General features: G+C 42.0%; 1 protein-coding gene across 5 annotated transcripts in view; it reads left to right on the top strand.

Moving 5' to 3' along the window:
* The window catches only part of magi2a (membrane associated guanylate kinase, WW and PDZ domain containing 2a), a 223,455-nt gene that overhangs the window by 157,742 nt on the left and 49,907 nt on the right, over nucleotides 1–15,806 (top strand). For all 5 annotated transcript variants that reach the window (XM_041963732.1, XM_041963731.1, XM_041963730.1 and 2 more), the window contains exons 7-8: nucleotides 13,440–13,497; nucleotides 14,628–14,749. In XM_041963732.1, the coding sequence (XP_041819666.1) occupies nucleotides 13,440–13,497; nucleotides 14,628–14,749 (180 nt within the window). The remainder of the gene's footprint in view (nucleotides 1–13,439; nucleotides 13,498–14,627; nucleotides 14,750–15,806) is intronic.

Raw genomic sequence — 15,806 nt, 5'->3', positions numbered from 1 at the left:
AGCAGCCATATGAAAGGTGTGTTGTTCACTCCAAACGTCCACAGCCTGCCGCTTCCAGCCACCCCTGAGAGCTGAGCTCAGTTAGGGGGAGAAAAGCTGCCTCTGTAAATCTGGTATTGATTGGTGGAAAAGGTGGACGTGTGTGTTCGTGTTTGGACCGGAGCCATGCTCTGATAAGCGCTAACAGGATGGCAGGGTGGAGTCTGTGAGCTGTGACAGGACAACAGACTGAGAGGAGGAGGAAGAGGAGGGGAGTTAGAGTATTAACCGGGACGGGAAAACACACAGAGACACAAAGTCAAGACCAGATGTGGAAGTATTTAGATCCTGAGATGCAGCAATACCACAAAATACTACGTCTGCAATCAAAAATGGACTTAAAAGACACATAAGCTAAATTTACTTGAGTATCAAGTGTAAAGAATAGTTTTAGGTCTTCTTTTAAGTCTTAATTCAATCGCTGTGGCCATGATTTCTGTCTGTTATGATAATGTGCTCAGCAGGGATTGCTAAAACAAAGTGAGACACAGCGAGAAATGAGTCCTCAGAAGACCTGACAGCTTGTCAATAAGTAAACAGTTAATTCAGATCTAAAATACCCCCAAATCTCGGCAACTATCCTTCATAGGGAAGACAAACTTTGGGACATTTGGTAGTTGAGGGAGGCAGTAAAGATCTGTAAAGTGTGATGGACGTTTATGAAGTTTGCTGTTTTAGTTGTTTTACTGTGTGGCAACTTGTTTAAAAGTTATGTAATCGTCTGACTCCCAGTGTTTCTTAGTGATGTGTCTGTGTTTCCAGGTCCCGGTGTGTACAGTGTTATTATTACACATAGAACTATGAAAACAAGGCCAAAGCTGTAATAAACCATTATTATCCTTTAAAAGTTTTAAAAGTTTTTCTATTAATGCATTAGGTTGTAAATCACATGTGTGGTTGTTGGTCATCAAAGTGGAGATAATTTTTCCTGCTTTACACTCTGTTGATTTGTTTAATTGATGACAGTAAATTATATCTTATCTAACCTGTGTAAAAAAGTGGTAACTGTAGCAAATACATGCTGTTTATTTCCTGCTGAAACGTCGTGGAATAGAAAGTGGCACAAAATGGAAATACTCACGTAAAGTTGCTCCGAACTGTATTTAAGCGCAGTACTTGAGTAAATGTTTCCACCGGTGGTAAACGCGACTTGTTCTCTCTCATGTTTAAAGCCAGCTGCAGCACATACAACCACATTCTGTCAGAATATGCAGGGAAACGCGTGTTCACTTTAGCGCTCGCGTTCCCGCCTGTTCAAAGGCGCGTCGGCTCCACTGAAGACAGAGCGGCTGACATCACACACGCCTTGTAGTTACATAACACACTCTGCATCCCCCTCTCTCTCCCTGCCTCCATCTTTCTCACCTCCTCTCTCTACCTCCGTATCCATCTCTGCCCCCCCTCCCTCCTCGTCTCCTCTTTTTGTTTTGGGAGAAAAGGAACTAGGACGGGCTCTTTGCAGAACCTCCCTGTTTGCTGTTTCTCACCCTCTCAGTTTTTTTTTGGTTTTTCCTGTCCTGCCAAATATTTGCTGTCTGGCAGAAAAGGAAACCGAGCGGGCCTTCTGTTGTCTCACTCGATTCTTTACTTATTCAGCCTGTTTTGTAGCTCAGGTATGCCAGCGCAGGCGGCGAGAATCCCCCCCGATAAGTGAATTAAAATCAGATGTTTGTCGTCACTCTTTCGGCGTGTCCTCTCCTGGAAAAGCACACGTAACGCCGGATGTACAGCATATGATTAGGGAGGGAGCTAGGGAGTTTTAACTCTGGTGATGCTCAGGTTTTAAGGATTTTAATCGGATTAGAGCTTTTCTTCGCACTTAAAATCAAGACATGTTATTAAGTTCTGGTCATGTGAGGAGTTTCACGGGGAAAGTTATTATTACGGCGTCTTCCTGGCGTCACGGCCCTCTTGTCCTCTCTCCAGGGGAAATAGCAGGGCTCGTGTTTTGCTTGTTTTTTCTTCCTTTTCTCACGTCTGCAGTTAAAAAAAGACGCCCTGAGTGTGTGTTTTAGCGTTCTTCAGATGCTTCAGTGTCCACATGGATGCCACAAGCTCCTCCGGCCTGGGAATCGCCTCCTCTCCTGTCCACTCTGTCTTCCTCAGCGGGACCTCAGAGGTAGATTTCGCGATTTTTGTGGGATGCAGGAAGTTTGCATCCCACGTGCAGTCCTACAGGTGAGACTCCTCCATCACCTTGAGACTCCTGCGGCAGTCGTGAGCGGAGTAGCGGGGAGGGGCAGGCGAAGCTGTCTGCAAAATGATTGATGGGTGTATTATGAGAACATCCCCAGCAGAGCATGCCTGAGGCCTGGAGATTGGAAGGAGGATTCAAAAGACTGTGTGGCAGGTGTGTGTGAGATGTGTGCATGCTAAATTAGCTGTCACTTTGTGTGTATGTGTGTGTGTGCGTCAGCTGCAGTGTATTTTTTAAATGCATCCAAGCAAACTGATCCACTAAGTAAAGCCGGGCAATAAATCAATATAATATAATATCATGATCATTATATAAGATTCAGTATCATGTTGGATTTGGTGATTGTAACATCAAAGTAGTTTATATGAAGCTGTATCTTAAAGGACCAGTGTGTCTGATTTAGTGGCATCTAGTGGTGAGGTTGCAGATTGCAACTGACTGAACACCGCTCACCTCACTCCCTCTTTTGGAGTTTGGAGGAGAACCTATGGTGGCCACTAAAAACATCTAAAAACATGAAGAGGTCCTAAGGTTTGTCCACTCTGGGCTACTGTAGAAACATGGCAGACTCTGTGGAAGATGATCTGTTCTGTGTGTGTGTGTGTGTGTGTGTGTGTGTGTGTGTGTGTGTGTGTGTGTGTGTGTGTGTTTGTGTGTGGCACATCTGAGAAGCTAAAACCTCGAATTTTGTTCAATTTTCTTGACAAATTACTATAAAATTACTTTAAAAATGTTCCTTGATTAACCAATTAGTTTTCTGCTGAGTGACTAATCCAAAAAATCAACTAATAGTTTCAGCTGTAATACAGTTATTGTCCATACACTGACTGAGAGATTTCATCCATAGTTGACATTTGACATTAAGCAATTTAAAGCAAAATCATGTAATTTATTTTTACACCGCTGGTCCAATGTCTGACGTTTCATGTCTTTTATACGTTTTTATTTGTCTGTCTGGACTCTAATTGAGTTAGAAATTAGCTGACTCTAATTAACCTTAATACATAATTTTATCTAATCAGCAGCATCCAGGAGGCTATTCTAAAAGCTACTTTACATAATTATCCTATTTAACACCTAACAAAGGGGCTCACAGAGTCGCCCTTTCTCTGCTCCACTCCTGACCCCACAGGGACGAGGAGACGCTTCAGCAGAGTAATACTGCGGATGGAACGTAGAAGAGGGAAAAGTCTGTGTGTTTTTGCGTGCAGCTCTATGTGTTTTTCACATAGAGGAGCCAAAAAAAGCAGAACTTTGGAGGCAAAAGAGGAGAGAATCCGTGCCAGGTCACAGTTCAATACGTCTCCTTCTGTCCCTGGAACGTCCTGATAAGCTACAAGCTTGCGAGTTTTCCCTCATTTTTATTCCGGCGCTTAACTATTGTTTGCTTGCTGTGAGACGGAGACCGGTGGGACTCTGCAGTGGAGGGAATGTAAGGACATGCATTTCTGTACAGCGCAGGTGCATTTAGCAGGAAAACAAGTGGTGGGAAAACAGTAGCTCATTGAAGTGGAGCGTAATACACCAGAGGAGAACGCTGTTGCCAGCAAGTGACGCAATTAACTGATTTGTTGTGAAAGCCATGGCTGTTGCATTGACTTTCCCTGTCACAGTGGAGATGCATTGGTTTGTTGAACATCCTCTAAAAGACTTGAATCAGGAATGTTTCCCTAATGGGACAAATAACAAAAACGCACTCACAGTTAACGAGTCAGTCTGCGGTGTGAAAATATGTCAGCAAATCTGAATGCATCAATCTATGTCAGACCCCGTGGCAGCCGGTGCAGCTTCATCACACTCTGAGCAGATATTCAGCCATATGACACACTGACAGCGATTAGTATGGATGAGCTTGTGCACTTGTCCTCCAGGATCCTTAGTATGTTGATTGTGTTGTGACAGAAACATGTGCACAGACTGAACATGTGTACCTCACATCAGATCTAATATGTTACCAGAGCTGTCTCCAAACTTTTTGGGGCGGCAAGCACAAGTTTTCCAAAGTGAAGTATGTACAGTAGCTTCATTGCACAGGCCTAATAAATCCATAGTTAAAGTATGTGGCTATGCAGTGTCTGCCTGCCCCTGTTTGTCTTCTATTGTTCCAACTGAATGTCCTTGTTTTCAACTCTCAGGTCAAGTCTTTAGGGAGTCAAGTCTTAAATACAGGCCACGGTGGATTTAGGGCTGTCGCAGGGGAAAGTCAACAGTCGTGAATCATGGGGAAATCTTAGGTCATCAGTCCCAAAGTTTTGTCCTAGACCTCGCTTTGAGACACATCATAGGTGGCAGACTTAGAGCTTTGGCGACCAAAGACGGCTTGTGTCAAATCTATGACAGGCACAGATTTAGGGCCAGTGTGACTGCTGCTACACCCGCATCATCAGCCAAGTGCCCTGTGGAGTCTGCATTCAGGCTGCATCATGTATGTTCTTGAGGCTTAATAAATAATGAATGCATTTCATTCCTCATATTTGCAGTCCCAACAGTTCAAAACTGTCATTGATTGCATTCATGTCTACATGCCATCCGTCTTCTTCTCGCCTGCTTTTGCTGCTGTTTGTTTATGTTCTTGTGTGACTTGGTGAGTCTGAACTAACTCTTTAAAACACGGCAGTCACACAATAACAGAAACAAACTAACCAATCGAGACAGCGGTAGACCATCTACCCCTTTGTTCGGCAAGGTAAAATTGCTGTTTTTGTCAAAGGAGTCTGGTGGCTTTAAAGAAAGCATGGATGGATATAATGGCTACACTTCCCTGTGAGAAAAGGCAGCAAGATAAAGCAATGAAAGAATTCTGGATATAGCATACATTTTAATTGGTATTGATTTTTTTTGGTGGGCCTTTTTTTGGAAGCTTCAAAAAATTAAAAATAACCCTTTAAACAACCTTTTATTCTTCACCCCACTCCCCCCACCAGGGAAACAGATGAAGCTAATTTGCCCGTGGTGCAGGTGAGGATTTTCTCTGCCAAATCATGTTTTTATCCATTAACACCCTCAGCAATGCTCAGAAAATATTGCACCTGAAAGGGCCAGTTAGCTTCCCCCAAAGCGTCCTTTTTCCTTACAACTTTGTTGATTGTGGTGGTGGTTGATGGAGATTATCAGCACACAAACGGAGAGTGGAGAGGGAGCCGAGTTTATGAATCACAGGTTATACTGGTAAAGAAAATATTGAGTTCTTGTTCATCAGCACTTTCAGGTCTGCAGAAAATCACCGTTTCTGAGTCACAAACAGTAATTTAAGCTCTGTTTATATGCTAAATGTGGTTCCTGAGAAAAATAGTATATAGTACTAAAATAGTGATAATAGTGAAAAAGATAGAAAACTCAAAGAGAGCATCACCCAGCATTTCTTACTTTTTCTACAGCAGAAGTTAGACCTGTCAGAAGGTTTGCTGAGGTTTCCACCTGTAAAGATTTCTGCTGATCTCCACAGTGGACCTGAACCCTGGATAATCTTAAAATAAATGGTTTTATTTTTCTACAAACACCACTATTTATCACTTTGAACATGGTGGGAATTGAATTCACAGGTGGTCGGAGTGTATTAGTGTTCAGTTGTGGGCAGCAGGTTCTGTCCCTGCTGCAGGAACACATAAGGCCCACATTTGTGCCTTATTTCACCCACTGAGGTCTGCTAGCATTATCCTCAGAGCAGCTTCATACTAATAAGATTAAATATGACAAGTAATGAGCTCGAGATATTAAATTAAATGCAACAGGCCTCCTCATCCAAAAGCAATGCTGATGAAATTTTTCCATGTAGTGCTTTTGATTTTATGGATTTCAGCACCTTCTGAAGTTTGTTTGGCTTTGAGAAAGTGAATAAGTGGCATCCTGTTACACTTTCAGTTTCAGCTATTCTAGCAGCGTGGTAACATGACGCACCGCATGGTTTGTTACACAGAACCATCTGCGAAGTCGTCCTCGGAAACTGCTCGGAAAAGGGCAGGCTGTTGGCAGGTGATTGGATGAACCATCTGTCTGTCACCAGCTAACCTTCAATGAACCATATGACATAGTAGGAAAGCGAAATTCTTGCTGGAAGAAGAACTCAAAACATCTTTTCCATCAAGAAGGAAGAAGAAGAGGAGTGATCTTGTGATTCCAGGTGCCTGATGGAGTCTATGATCCAGACTGAATATAACAGCCATTGGATGGATTAACATGAAATCTGGTGCATGCCTGAAGATTATTAATTTGTCCAAAACTTTGACTTATTACCAAAAACAGTCCCATCAGTTTCAACTGTACTTTGTGTCTAATTAATATTAGCATGTTGTAGCTTGGTAATGTGCTGATGTTAGCATGTAGCTCAAAGCTACAGCCTCTCATCTGTGCTTGAGGCTAGGCTACATTAGCCACTACTAGCATAACGAGCCCAAACCTCGGACCCAACTGCTGGCATTGCAGTTTGTTTGTTTGCATTGTGGGTAATGTAGGCACCAGAGTTTGACAAGGAGATGATACGATCTGGTTCTGCTGCATCATTTTGATTCAGTTTTTGAAGCTGTCATCAGTCCAGCAGTGTTATATGAGTGCACTGCTGACTCTGTGGATGACTCTTCTCTGATATTCTGCTGAGGTTTAATGAAAGAGGAAATGACCTGTGTGCATTCAGAATTCAAGTTTTGAAAATAAAAGTTAAGCACTGATGTAATCTAAAAATGTAGATCCTTAAGGCCATTTTATGTGAAGGGATATCAAAGTCATAGCTGTTGTAGCTTAAAATATATATCTGTGAATTCATTGACATTTCAGAAAGCAAACTCGGATAATTAAGGCCAGTATTAGGACTTTATCACATTGTCTTTGTCTGTGGTGGCATTTCAGAGACTCAAGCTTAGCTTCCAGTCTGAGGTTTCGATAATTGAGGTTGGACTAAAGGCCCACGTGGACTCTGCAGAAGCCGACTCTGCACTCTTGCTCACTACAGCAGCATACCAAACTCCATTTATGTGTTCAGAAGCCTGCCAAGTGTGTGTTGTCTGTGCTCCTAAAACAACACCTCAGCCAGGGGAATGTGTGCGCGTATTGACCAGCAGAGACTTTCATTAATCAGTCGTGGAAAGTTTTTCGCTGTAAACTCGCTCGCTCAAATGTGTGCTGTATTCACAGGTGACGTGATAAATGAAGGCCAGCACAGTGCAGCGTATCCAGCAGGACAGGACTTTAATTTTTGGTGACTACAAAAGGCTGGAGGCGCTGAAAATGATTCAGTTCAGCCGGTTTGCTCCTCAAAATATAGAAGAAAAGACTGAAAAAAGGAAACAGGACATGGGCAAATCCCTGCGGTGTCTGCGGGTTGTGTGGTTTGCCACCCTGCTCCTCAGGCCGAGTTAGAAAAAGCAGAATAAAAAATGCACAAGCTTGTGAGCATGAAACTTCAAAAAAAAAAAAAAAAAAAAAGGCCTTGTCTGTGAGACTGCATGCAAGAACATGAGATGAGAGGATACTTTACGGGGGAAGAAGTGGAGATGGAGACAGAAAAGACGGAGGGGAAATAAGGTAAAGAAGAGAGAGGTGAGTGATGATCGAGTAGTACTGGGGGAGAGAAAATGTGGAGAAGATGCCAGGATGCCTCCTGCTGGTAGTAAGTGGCGCTCCACCTGTGGCCGCAAAAATACATGTTGTGCCATGACGAGAGATCGCAAACATTTTTCCCCTTCGCTTCAGGGCTCCATCATAAGAGCTCCTACCTGAAAATTTCACACCAGCTTGACATTTCCTTCCCGGACGCATGCAGCATGGCAGTGATAAGCGGCGGCGGCTTTATATGGCAAACACACACACACACACACACACACACACACTTTTTCTCTCTCTCTTTGTCCCAGGGAGTAAGCACTCCATTGCAGGCTGCTGACAGAGAGGTTATATACAACACTCAGTGGAGCCAAACAAAAGGGAGCGAGCAAAGAGACAATCCTCTAAGTTCAGCATTTATCAGCACGCAGTGAGAGTAGCAGCATTTCACTGTGTGTGTGTGTGTGTGTGTGTGTGTGTGTGTGTGTGTGTGTGTGTGAGGCGCTGCAGCCATGACACCACCTTAAAGCAAGACTGTAGCTTCTGCTGAATAGTGGCCAGAAGTAAATTGTAAGGCACAGAGTAACGGCAGCAGTGGAGAAGAGTCGTTAAGTTTATGATCAGTCTCGGGAACGTCCAGTACACAATCGATGGCAAGTTCGCTAACATTAGCTGCTAGGTATACCAGACCAAGTCAGAGAATGAATGTACTGCTTGTGGCTGCAGAAGATTCAGAGATGATTGAGGTTTGCTTGAATGTAGATCTTATGTTTGTCGTTTTGATCATCAGAATCAGGTTTGTATTCATTTATTCATTCATTCATATAAAAGGAACTTGCCTTTGGTGCATAGCACTGAACATAAAAAGGAAAACCAAATGGGGCAAAGTTCAAGAATCATAAATATAAATGAAAAAATAAATGCAATAAAATACATGAATAATATGTCAGATGAAAAGAGCTGTACAGCCTTTGAAATGATCATTTCTGTCAGTAATAATAACTAAGTTAAAAGAATAGATTGAAATTTTGGCATGTTCTCAGCGAGAGTAACCCCTAACCTTAAGAGGATCAATGCCGCTCTCTCTCAAATCTGTAAAAACAAGACTATGTAACTTTTGAAAGAACACAAAACACTTTCATTTACTCACAAAATTTTAGTTCGTTATTGACAAAACGCACCATTTTTCAGGTCAATATACTCCAAGGTTTTGCTGCGACTTTGGAAAGTTCAAGTAGCTTCTTGCGGGTAATGCTAGCTCTTGTTAGCATCGTATTGTGGTGTAATGGATATTAGTGAGTCTGTTCACTCTCCTGTAAGACTCTTCTCTACTTGTGCTTTTGTCTGTGTGTGTGTTTTAGCCTGTACCATGTAGCTTTTACTGTGAACAACTGCATCAAAAGTTGGATATTGTCGTTTAAGTATCTAGCTAAAGAACCTTGAGGCAGTTAGCTTAGTTTAACAGCTAGCCGGACTCTGTATAGAGCTCAAAAATAATAACAACACCTCTAATTCTCACTAATTAACATGTTTAGAAGTGCTGGTAGTGCATGTTGTTTGGAGAGAGCCAGGCTGACTGTTTAGAAGTTAGTCTTATCGCTAAGCTAAGCTAAGCTAAGCTAATTGCCTGCTATCTTTAGCTCCATCCTTAAACACACAGACATAGGGGTTTCAATCTTTTCATAGAGCTCAAAATTAAACTATTTGGAAGCTAAAAGCTAAAGCTAAACTAAAAGGAAGTCCAAGCACAAGCTATCAGACAATCATACAGATGTTCAACATTTATTTTCAACCATTTTCACTCATTTTTGGTTTAGCCTCCAAAAAAAGAGGCTTAGCTCGTCAAACCACGTCAGACTGTGTTCTGAGTACAGTGTTACCGCAAACGACAACCAAAATTATTAACAATAAGACCCAAGTTGTAAGAAACCAGAAGTGTCCCTGAAGTGTCGTGTGCAGCTTGGTCTATAGGACCTGCTCCTGGAAGCAGAGACATTTCTGGCTTCCTGCAGCTCCTCCTGTGGACATTTTAATAGAAAAGCTTTTCATTGGAGACTGCTGAGCTACACGACAGCCCTTTGATCTCCTGCATTCGTGTGTGTGTGTGTGTGTGGGTGTAAAGTAAGTAAGATAATGTGTGTGCTTGTGCATTTGTGTGCGGTGCCCAGTAAAGGTGAGAACATGAAACACTCTCTTTCATATTTAATGACTGGAGATGGGGCTAAGGAATGTTGCAGTGTTCGCAGGAGGTATTCCCGTGGGCTGTCAACCTGCTCGCGGCGCTCTGTTATATCACTCACTACCGTGTGTGTGAGTGTGTGTGTGTGTGTGTGTGTGTGGTAAGTACGCATTTTAGTGAGCGTGCAGGGAAAAAATAGTGCATCCTACTGAAAGTTTAATAATTTGTTTTTAGGGGATGGGGGCAGGGGTTCAGGGAAGCATATGGCACGTGCACGAGCGCTGCACCAGCTTTGTTTTAATATTTCTGCTCTGCGTGGGAGGACTGGAAGGGATGGGAGTATGCACAGCACCTATTGGGTCTGTAAACTAGGCCAAGCAGTAGCAATAAATGCATCGCAGTGACCAAACCGTATGGTGAATCCTTGGAGTTTCTCACGAGCGGCGGCCGTGGCCTCGATCAGCTGCAGGGCCCTCGGCAGCCCGAGGTGCTTGAGCACTCCTTCCGTTTGCTTCCCTTCCTGATTAGGAAGCATTTTCACTGCTGTTATCTCCGCGCTCATCCTGATTAACTTCACATTGTCACTAATCAAAGCTGGTCTGATTTTAAGCTGAGCTGCACTGGAACACGCTGTCCCCGAGCTCCGTGCGAGTTTCAGCTCAGATGCCATTTCAGCAGGAGCTTCTCGCATTATGTGCCCAACTCGGTCGTGCTGTTATGCGAAAACACTGGAGTCTGCATGTGGGAATTTGCTTTAAATGCTAATTGCTTGTGTCCTGGAAAGCAAACGGGGCTCCTTCTAGACGAGTGCTGTGTTCTGTCAGTGAGCTTTGGTTGAAAGGAAGAGGAGAGGGCAACTTTGAAAATCATGTCCAGTATGACTGATGACTGCCAGGGGTCTGAGCAAGATCAGCTTTGATCACAGGGAACAAAGGCAGGATGTTCTGTAGTGCAATCCACATACAGAAGGAGGCCGAGAGAGCACATATATCTGTGACTTTGCAGCGCTTTTCAAAAGTTAGAGGCCACTTTGGAAGTTAAAGCTTTTTACTGTATCTGAGCAGGTGCTTCTCAGCCAAGCTAGCGGCTTCATGGATGCCATTCTTGGTCTGTCATCACTGTAGTACAGACTTACATATCTCCACAGCTATTGGATGGATTGCCATGAAGCTTTGTACAGACACTCATTGTTCCCAGAGGATGAAGCTTAATTACTTTGGTGACCTTCTGACCTTTTCCTGCAGCGCTACCAGCAAGTTGACATTTTTGGCTCGGAAGGAAATGCCTTGACAGCTGTTGTATGGATTGCTGTGAAATTTGCTACAGATATTCAAGGTCTCTGCAGGATAAACTTTTATAACTTTTGTGATCATGTGAGTTTTTAACTGATGCCACCATCAGGTCACAATGTCAGTCTTACCTCCTTGCAAAACGAATGACATTCGCATCAGCCTCAGTTGTACATTGTGTTTAGTGTTTAGTTAGCTGATGTTAGCATGCTAAAAGGCTCAACTAATGTTTAGTTAAACATCAGTATGTTTGCATTGTCACTGTTAGCATGTAGCTCAAAACACAGCTGTACAAAATACAGCAGTACAAAGCCTCTAGCATGGCTGCAGACTCTGTAGTCTTGTTACTTAAAGTGCATGTTATTCAAACCAAGGTGTTATAACTCTGAGGAGTGCATCAAGAAACATTAATCCAATGGAAAGGAACCAAAACTGTAACTGGAGATGCGAGTGCAGGCCCCCTCAGATGTCCAAAGCTTGATTCAGTGGCGGATAATCCTGCACAAAATCCTGCAACTTGTGATACATTTCCAAACCCTCCTTTGCCTTCAGCGGTGCACAGTACAAAACACATTTTAGGTTCATGCATTGACATGCACTTTGATAAGTGTCATTCAAATTCTTCTCACAGCATTTGTGGTGTTTGATCTCTCTGTCATTTACCAGTAATTGGCTGTCATGTGCTATTTGCCGCTTATTGAATTCAGTCTTTAGCTTGTAACATTTGGAGCCAAACTGTTGAACACCAACAGAAATGTGTACCAGTTGATATCGTTAAAGTTCAACACCCTCAGGGTTTGCGCTTGCTCTGCTTGAAGCTGTTAATCTATGCAAAGTTCCCACATCAAAACACACTATTTACAGCATGGTAAATATGCAGAGCATAAATATTTTACCAATTTGAATTCAGCCACTGGATCTATCAATATTCGGTGTTATTTAGCAGTTTTTTTCTTAGAAAGGGACGGGTGTGATGCACAGCTTTTAAGAGCCAGTCGCATCTTTAAATCAATCATTGTAACAAGTTGCTGAGAAAACACACAAATGTTTTTATCTCCTTCTTGTCACCATATAATTTTTATAATAGATGAGATTGCAGAATATTCACAAGCCAAGAACACAAGAAGGAGAAAGAACAGCGATCCCTCCACTAAACACGTCCTGACAGCAAAATTATGCTATAAATTCTGCCATGAAGATGTTTTCATGCAAGATCAATATGCTGTTATAAGTTAACATAATGAATAAGGCCTATGTTGCTTTTGTTTTGCTGAAAAAACAGATTCAAAACATATTTATGACAAATCTGAAGGTGTCAAATTGGAAAACTAATTTCAGTCAACTGATGAGTAAAATCTGGGAGGATTTTAGTGTAACTGATGGAAACTACAGGCCTAAAAATAGCATCATAGCCAATAAATAAAGTAGAAAAAAATGCAAATTGTGTTTCAAACCATGTGACAAGCCTCTCTGACTTCACCGATATAATGGGGCACATTGAATTTCATCACAGCTGCATCGTAAGCAACAAATAACAATAAATAATAGCAGCATTCGGGTGCTGCACAGCTTTTTTTTTTTGTTTAAACCTGGTGTTTCTGCACAGTTTGCAGATGAAGATTAGGCTGCACTAATATTTGTATTATATATTTGTTCTGTTAGATTCCAGTGGTTGTTTCTGATCCAATTTCCAATAACTCCAGATCATTGTCAAGTCCAAACGTCAAAATTTATTAAATGCCTTCACGTATTTATGTTGACGAAACTTAAGAGTTCTATTCATGAAAGAAAGATGATTAAATTTAAAAAAAGGCTATTTATGCAGACTGAGGGTTTGGTTTGAGGATTTTGTGCTTTCTTTAGGGCGATATCATCATAAAATGTGACGACAAACATTTGAAGCTTCGTTCGAAAACCTCAATACAAGCTTCAGATGTAAAAAAAAAAAAAAGACATTCGGTACAACCATAAATAATAATAATAATAATAATAAGGTTTTATTATTGTGTCATGCACACAGCTGTGGCTTAACAAGACAAACATGTACTGTGCAATAGTTGAGAAACCCGAATAATTACAGAGAGTAAAGAGCTTTTGTGAAATGATTCTGCCACAAAGATGTTTTCATGCAAGATCAATACGCTGCTGCAAGTTCATTGAGTAAACAAGCCCTTCATTATTGTTGTTGTTTTTTTCACAGAGCTTCCGTACGGCTGGGAGAAAATCGATGACCCCATTTACGGCAGCTACTATGTCGAGTAAGTCGGGTACATCTTTAATGTGTAATAGCTTGCTTTTGATTTTCGGTGCAGCCCGGTGGTGCTGTATTAATCATATTTATTAGGAGCAGACTGCTGCCGCAGACAGGAAGCCGTTCCTCCCTTTTGTCTGCCCGCTGACGGCTCACTGTTTGTTTGCAGGGGGAAGTTTATTTGTCTGTGTGTGCTTACCCATATTTCTGTGTTATCCCTCTGTCCCAAACACTCGCTCTGCATCTACATCTGTAGATTAGCTCGTGAGCAGAGATCAGTGTCTCTTTTTATGCATTCTGCATGTCTGTTCATCCATATCCACTGCTGCAGTCGCCTGTCCTCTCTGCTGAACTGCATGTCCCCTCCCTGTTCAGAGGTGTCATTTCTTTGGCTGGATGCGCTCTACTCCAGGGCGTAGGGACGGGCCTCTATTTTTAGACAGGCAGGGGGAGTCATTTGGCTTGACTTTGCTTAAGAAAACCTCCAGAATGACAGTTGACTGCTCGCTGCACTCGCCTCTCGAGATGCTCTCATTGTCTTGCCTTCTCGTCATGTAAATATCATGAAAGAGAAGTTACCGGGCCTTGAGATTATGCAACTATGTAAAAATATAGTCAAGCTGTTCTGTAATTAGCACCGTGATCCTGGGGTGTTCATTAAAAGATAAGGAGAGGAGAGAACGATGGTGTATGTTTATGTGAAAGCACAATGGAGCCTGAAAGAGTGAGGGAAGTATCTAATGATGACTAATTATTTCACACTGGCAAATTACAGTATTTGTAGTCATTGACTATCTTCCCCCTTGCAAACTAAATTAAGACCGACGTGGGACGTTAAAGGAAATCTCTGATTCATGTGTAGGTTTCCTGCAGTCACTGATTCGCATAATTCTGCTTAGAAGACGGGCTGAATGTTGGAAAGCCCAGAATCAGTCGTTTGTTCTTTTCTACGCAGCAAAGCCATTCTGCGGCTCTGTTACATAATCTGGGGGACCGGCCATTTAATTAATCATCATAGCAATAGCTGCTGTAGTGGCAGGATTTTTAGATCTGATCTTTGCCGTGAGGGCGGCTGAGTTAGGTGCAGCAGGGTAGTGTGAAGTCTAAAATCTCTGCTGTTTTTTTTTTTCATCGTAGCCATATAAATAGAAGGACCCAGTTTGAGAACCCAGTCCTGGAGGCTAAAAGGAGACTCCAGCAGCAGCAGCAGATGCAAAGCCAGGGTCTGTCCTCACTGCCCCTTCCCACCATCTACAGAGGTAAGACCACCACGCTGGACAAAACCCATTCATTCCCATTATTAGGGAATACAGTCATACTCATTATCTGTCTGTTTGTTTGTAGAGAACATATCAAATCAATATAGTCGAGTGCTGTCGCTTTGTCAGTTTCAAATCAAGCATGTGTTTTCAGCTTTTCAGTTTCCTGTCAAAATCTGTTCTTGCTCTCCAATTTACAAGTCGAGAAAGTCTCTTATTAGCTTCAAATATTGATGAAATGCACCTTGACTTTTTGAAAGAAACACTTGATGTTAAAAGTTGCAGCAAGGTTAAGTTTTATCTAGAAAAATCAGGTACAACACCTATTTATTGCCAATTGGAAGGTGTGAACTATAATCAGTAACTTTAATGGCCTTTAATGGCATCATAACGAATAAACAGTGGACAAATATTGCAACAGCTGTCAAACAAAATAACCTTTTGGTCCAGTAAAATAACACTAAATAATTTCAGTAGTGATGAGTAGTGACTCTTCACATGAATTAAGTTTTTATTACTGTGTCATGCACACAAGCACGAGCTAACAAGACACCACTGCATATGCAAAAAGTCCATAAATAAAGAATTGAACAAGGTCATGCCTTCAGCATAATTCATAGATCACTGAAACACGGAATACTTAAGAAATCAGAATAAATATTAAGTAAATAATATTAATAATAATCCATCTTGGCTTCTTTTCCAGGCTTCTAAGACAAAGTGAATTAAAACACATCAAAACAGAACCACCATTCCAATATTTGACCACCTCTGTACACATGTGAACATTTCACTGTTATGTTGAGTCATTTCATATAAACTGACACTTTTAAATCATCGTCATTTGTACGAACACTTGCACATGCACACATGTTGCTTGAATCGCCATAGCAACGTGCAAAGAGGGTTACAACCAGGGATGCTATCTGATTTTGCTGGTTAGGAACAGGACTATTCATATGTTGATTAGCAGTGAGATACATCAGTTTTCTCTTAAGCCTCGAACAGATACAGGAATGCCAACACCGCTGGGACTCATCGTACAACCCTGATTCCA

Source organism: Chelmon rostratus, chromosome 22 (genome assembly GCF_017976325.1).
Source record: "Chelmon rostratus isolate fCheRos1 chromosome 22, fCheRos1.pri, whole genome shotgun sequence".
Taxonomy (NCBI): domain Eukaryota; kingdom Metazoa; phylum Chordata; class Actinopteri; order Chaetodontiformes; family Chaetodontidae; genus Chelmon; species Chelmon rostratus.
This window is presented reverse-complemented; position numbering and strand designations above follow the sequence as displayed.